Here is a 6797-nt window from a genome sequence, read left to right as displayed (position 1 = left end):
GTAAACAGGAAGGCCAAAACTAAACTTTAGAGGCAAGCCTCAATAAATAAGCCAAATGATTTATCCAGAATAAATTGAAATGCCATTGGTTTAATTTAGTGTACTGGGAGAACGTTCCTAATATTGAGTCCAAATGGTGTGGTTGTTTTAAGTAAACCCAGTGATTTTCTTTATCTTTGCGATTTTTGTCGCTCCAACTGGCATTATGGTCAATTGCAATCACTCTGAAATTTGAAATTGAATGACCAGCTAAATTGAAATGTTCGGCTACTGGTTGATCAAGCTTAGATGCTGTCTCTTATACACAGTGTCATTCTCATACGGAGAGTGTTTTTTGTTTCTCCGACATATTGTTTACCACAAATATTACAATATATGAGATAAATGACATTTTTGGTGAGGCAATTAATTGATTGCCTTATCCGAAATATGTGCTTTGTTTGGTTGCTCTTGAATGATTGTGTAGTGTAGAATCAAGCAAGGAGCATGTTTTACATGATGAACCACAAAGATGACTACCCAAATTACGGTTGTCGCAAGAGTTAGTTTGCCTCTTGAATTTAGATCGTACTAATATATCACGAAGGTTAGGTGGTCTGCGATAGGCTATGAACTGTGTATCTGGAAAAACAGACCTAAGACGTTCTGTGGTCTGTAGAATGGGCATATGTTTCTGAATTATAGCACTTAGTGGTGGTAACCTAGGGTGATAGGTAGTGACCAGTGGCACTCTGGTCGATCGTTGACGTGGTTTGTACGTCAGTGTTTGAGCACGAGGTATGTCCTTTGCTTTTTTTTTATAGCATTTTCAATTGGTCCTCGATGATAATTTCTATTCCGAAGATGTCCGGATAGTTCTTCTGTTCGATTCTGAAAATCTAAATCCGAAGAACAAATGCGTCTCATGCGCAATGCTTGGCTGTACGGAATGTTTTTTGTACAGTGCTTCGGGTGACAGCTGCTAGGGAGCAGGTACATATGCCTATCCGTGGGTTTACGGAAGAGATCAGTTTTAAGTGCACCATTTTCCATGGTCACGGTGATGTCCAAAAAATCTACACTGCTTGTGGATTTGTTAGCAGTGAATTTGATTGTGGGATGAGCCGAATTAATGTTCAATAGGAACGTATCCAATCTATCTTCACCATGGGTCCAGATCATGAAGATATCATCAATGTAACGAAACCAAACATCTGGTTTCTTGGGCTGTAGGGACAGGTAATTGGCCTCAAATTTTCCCATAAATAAGTTAGCAAAAGATGGAGCCATTTTGGTGCCCATCGCTGTGCCATGAATTTGAAGGTAATGACCGTCGCCGAAAACAAAGTTATTATATTGGTCAGAATCAGCATGATAAGTTCACGGAGATGTGATTTAGATGGGGTTTTGCCCCGAATTTGCTTGTAATTTGAAATGCACGCATTAACACCTTCTTCATGAGGGATATTAGTATATAATGACGAAACATCAAGTGTAGCCAGAACAGTATTATTAGGTAAATTTGAAATATATATATATATATATATATATATTTATATAATGTGATATATATATTACTGAAAATACAAATATAGGGCCTATAAACCAAATACAGTATATAATAATACAATATATAGGAACATGATGTTATAAATCATATCAAACATAATTCATCAACGAAAGTTCCTTAATATATAGCAGTTGTATAAAAAAGAGGTCTCTGGTGGGAATAGAACCCACAATCTCTCGCTATCTCAGAGAGTTTCATACCGTTTACTCTTAACAGTATGACGCTCGCCGAAATAAATAAATAAATAGAATAAGGAGCTTTCACTGAAAAACTATACCTATATATAAATATAAAATTAGTTTTCATATTGAATAAATATACTATCACAAATAATAAATCATTTAATGAAACAATTAAAAATAATAGAATTGAGACAAATTATTTTATATCCAAAACTTTTTTTAATTGTTTTCTATTTAAGCACAATAAGTTACACTTAGTGTCATCATAATTGCCACTTGCATATTATATACATCATCTGCTAAGTAAAATCCATTAAAACATAAGCTATTTACATATTTATATTACAAAAAAAGCAGAGGAAATATTTTTTCTTTGCATGATTTCATTTTAATATTTATTCTTCCTCTGTGAAGCTACTGAAAAATGATCAGATATTTGTTTAAATATTACAATAAAATTGGTTAATACATATTTGATTAATATTTGATCATTATTTCGTATTAAATTAAAATATTTCTTTTGTTTGCTTTTTGTGTCATCACACAGATACTGGCTTGCCACTTGCATATGTTTGATATTCGGTGCTATACGTTTGCGGTACTGAGAAAGTCTGTTCCGGTCCTGCCGTGGGGATAACCCAAGGCGTGTCTACGGGGCAAGAAAACAGCTCCCTCATCTTGGGATCAGAGGGTGTTTGATATGAAGCTTGAGCAAGAGTTTGCATTCCACTGTTGGGTACTCGTTTGAATTTTTCAGGCCATCGAACTGGTTCCTTAATCTCTGTTTTGAAGATCAGTTTATCTTGCATCGGGGGTCTTGATCTGGGGACTGAATCTTTGGGAAGTAAACTGGAAGGGGAAAAAAAGTAAAAAATATTACAAACAACTATATAATACAAACAATGAACAAGCTAACAATATGTATTTCATATCTTACTATCTTATTTTTAAAGCTCTGATTTTCAGTTGCAAGAGATGTATATATTATATTAAAGGTTTAAATAATTAAATACAAACTAAGTTTGCATAATGCTTCTTCCCCCTCCACCCACCCCCCCCCCAAAAAAAAACTCTTTTTACAAGTGTAAAATTATGTATACATTTACTATAGACTACTATTATCTTTAGTTTATGCAACGGTACAATTGGTAGGCGGGTTTCTTGCTGTTTGACGAGTATTTTATTGAATAAGTAAATAATTAATATGGTCAATTTATAAAAATTATCACCAGTGGAGGTATAACTCCATACCAATGTTAATAACATGTGCTTATATAAAATTATGTAATACAACAGCATCTTAATAGAAGTTGCCAGGATATTTCCAAAAACTCAATAAAATTCAAGTAGAGTCTGAGTAAACTTACTTTTGTTTAGTGCCATGGCCCCAGGCTTGTGGGTAATCTTCACATCTCCAGTATGTAGCTGCGTCTTTCTTTGGGTAATCATCCAGGTCGTGTCGACTGAACCGCTTAAAGTCTTTATGCGTCGTTGTCACGTACGGATCAAGTAGTTGTAATGCGCCATCATCTCTCACAAGAGATGGTTTGTACTTTGGTGTTTTGTCCTAAAGCGGTAGTAAAAAATATCAATAGAAAGATTAATTATGGACTCAAATAGGAATTCCTCTCAGTGATGCAGGGCTGAAGAAGCATCATTTCTATTGTAACATTTGTATCATTTGTAATGGGGGAAAAAAGATGTGGAATAAAGAATGACTGACTGATTGGTTGACTGATTAACTGATTTTGTATCACTCATGTAGTTGCCATTTGGTGCACTGGGAATTAAACACGTTGGCTGCCAGCGGCGAGTATACTTGTCCCACAGGGTGTTGCTAAGGGCGCCAGGGACGAGCATACTCGTCAAAATCGGGGTAACATTCTAGAGTTTATTACTTCTTTGTTATACATTGTAGAACTACAGACTCAACAGCTTATAGTTTGAGGAAGATACACCTAGACAATAATGTACAAATGACGTATGTATGTTTGTTGTGTTATGAGTTTACACGTCCCCTAATATTTTTCCACCAATTTCTTAGATTTTGATGATCATATGACTAGATAAAATTTTAAAAAAGTATGTTTGTACATGTAAACTTGTTTTGGTACATGGGAAGGAACCTTAAAAAAAAGGTCTGGTAGTCAACGTGTTAAACAAAAAAGCACAAATTATATGCTTGAATTTTGAAGAGTCAGTTGAATGCAAGATACCTAAATGAATGAAACACAAATACTTACAGCAAGAGGAGCTGGCATCACGGAATGGTGCTGCTGAAGTGTGGTTGGTTGGGGGTTTTGGTTCAAGTATGTGTTGAAGTCAACTCCGGGCTGCATATGGTTGCCTTTGTACTCGCCTTGCATCTCACTTTCCTGGTTGCCCATTGTCAATGGTTTCCTCCAGCCTCTTGCTCTCATCTGTTACCAAAGAATTGCATATTAATTAAACAATGTAATTAAAGGTAAATATCATTGCAGTGTGGCCAGGATATTGCATAATTAAAGTAAATGAGCGTGTTTGCAGACACCTTGGTGAATTTAACAGTGAATTTAATAACCAATCCAAGTCCATATTTAAATTTATAATGCTTGTTGAAAATATAAACATTCTGAATTCATCAGCAATTATCATATTTTCATTGACAAAAAAGAGTTGTATGCCCATATATAGTCATAATGGACTTATATATGGTCATAATGTTATATCATCATGACCATATTTAGGCATGTCATATGTTTTTGTGAAATAAAATTTGATACTCGGCTTAATACCAACCTTTTCTCTAAGATCTTTATTGTAATGAATATTCCAATGACCTGGAGCCTTCTGCTGTTGAGTGTTACCATAGATACCACCATGATGTTTAAAGTCATGCGTTTCTCCTGTTGTCGTTGTGTATGGTTTAATTATTTCATCTTGCTTGGCTAACTCGGGCGGTAATGGGTTGTATATTGTCGTCTAAACAGATGGAGAAGAAAGGCCATTTATTTTATTGTAATTAATATTTTTTCTTTAACTATTAAAATATTAACAATTCAATCACATTTTTAAAAATGATGAAAAGTCTGAACTGTTATTTGAATGAAGTAGGAGATAGTAATCTAAAGAGAAAATGTTTCTTGGTTAATAAAGATATATGAAACATAAATGTTATGATGTTGAAATATCTGCAGTATTTTCTAGGTGGTTTTCTTTGTGAAAAGGAAAAACGAGGTGCATTATTTATTATAATCATTGATGTACTACTACCTACTAACAATATTACTATTTATTAGTATTATTAATTAATAAATAAAAGTACGCAAATACAGGGTGAAGGCACATTTTCCACCTAGATAAGTACCCTGGTTCTTAATACGTGGCCTGCAGGCCAAATTGGTCCACGAGGCAATTTATTTGGCCTATGAAGAAAAAAAAAATAATGAAAAAAAAAATATTTAAAACATAATAAAATTTTGATGAACGCATTTTCAAATCGATCACTGGGTACTTTCCATGGTCCTATTCTTCACTTTGTGCTTCAAACAAGCCATATATGTTATGATTTAGGGGTTATCCCACTCAGATCTAAAATTTAACTCTGTAAACAGAACTGTAAAAAAAAAACACCCAAGATTGGTATTATTATTTAAAGCACTGATATATTTAACATAGAAGCACAGAGGAGGTAAAAATTTTATCATAGACATGTTAAAATTTTAAGGATTATATGCCCTGATGTCTGATTTATGCCCATTGGTAAAACTTAGAAGCCCATTGTTAAATCATCATAGAGGTAAACATAACTAAATTTAGGTTATTATGCAATAGGTCTATGGTAATGGGTTATATTGTCAATAATATTCGTAAGCCTACTTATTTTACATGATATACATTTTGATTGTCCTGCAAATAAATCAAGTCATACAAGACTCTATATACCATCAAGTTTCTCTGTGTTTTGTTCTGATCTTTGTGTTTCATTTTTTCAAGTCATATAAGCATCTCCCCGAATCCAGTTGCAGAAAACTTTTATATTTTGACTGAAGACTGTTAAACTGATGACATTGACTGGTCCACACAGAAATTTCCCACCACCCAATTTAGTCATGACTGCTGGTGTAGGCCTAGTATAATTTAAAAGTAGGCCCCTATAATTTCAAATTGCAGATAGACCTATCTAAACGGAAAGAGTTTCACCCAGATGTATAACGATTGCTTTCAACTCGGCTGATATTCTCTTTGGCCTATCAGATCATCAAATCTAAAAATAATTTGGCCACACAAACAAATTAATTAGGAACCAGGGTTATATCAATATTAATTAATAATACTAATAAATAGTAATATTGTTAGTAGGTAGTAGTACATCAATGATTATAATAAATAATGACTTATTGACTAGTCCCCTTCTAGGTCTAGCCTAGGCCTAGATGGCTTATTATATGAATCAATAATAAAGCTAAGAATGATAGCATCATTAGGGTTAGTTAGCGTTAGGGAGACTTAGCAGTGCACTTGTTGGATATTGAACACAAATCTTAACATGATATGAATATGTCCCTTCTTCTATGCCTAGGCCTAGTCAAGGCTCACCCAAGCCAACCTACTAGAGTCCAAGGCTAGGCCTAGGCCTCCGCCTAGTCCAGGCTAGAGAGATTAGAGAACTGGGCAAGACACATGCAACCTCCTGTAATAAGAAGATACGAACCTTGAAATCGGATGCTGGAAAGTAGTATCCAGGTCTGTAGTCCAGTCCTTTCCCTGAACTGGTTTGATGTAAATCAAATCGTCGGTCACTTGTATTTGTCATGACTGAAACTGTTGAAATTGCCCTTTAAAAAACTAAATAATATGGTTCAGACCTCCTGTCTCGTTGAAATAGTACGTGGGCAGTGGACAGATAATATGAATCGATCGAGTTGTTTTCATGTACCAGTGCGATTGTGTTTGTAATCTCCATAACAACCTACAAATAAACAACGCCCCCATCGGCAATACGCTTTCAATTACTTCGCACGTACATCCAGAGCTGGACCGGTCCTAACCCAGGGGCCTAATAGCAGGGACGTATCCAGGGGGGG

At 34.9% G+C, this 6797-nt stretch overlaps 1 protein-coding gene across 1 annotated transcript; it reads right to left on the bottom strand.

The window, feature by feature from the left end:
* Positions 1-1927: 1927 nt before the first annotated feature.
* LOC117122110 lies at positions 1928-6655 on the bottom strand. The gene is made up of 5 exons (XM_033267586.1): positions 6425-6655; positions 4510-4692; positions 3975-4151; positions 3099-3298; positions 1928-2580 (listed from the first exon to the last, which is right to left on the bottom strand). The coding sequence occupies exons 1-5, from the start codon at positions 6524-6526 to the stop codon at positions 2271-2273; spliced, it is 972 nt and encodes a 323-aa protein (XP_033123477.1). The 5' UTR covers positions 6527-6655; the 3' UTR covers positions 1928-2270.
* Positions 6656-6797: the final 142 nt, after the last annotated feature.

Source organism: Anneissia japonica, unplaced genomic scaffold (assembly GCF_011630105.1).
Source record: "Anneissia japonica isolate Jap-2015-1 unplaced genomic scaffold, ASM1163010v1 scaffold288277_len221691_cov202, whole genome shotgun sequence".
Taxonomy (NCBI): Eukaryota; Metazoa; Echinodermata; class Crinoidea; order Comatulida; family Comatulidae; genus Anneissia; species Anneissia japonica.
This window is presented reverse-complemented; position numbering and strand designations above follow the sequence as displayed.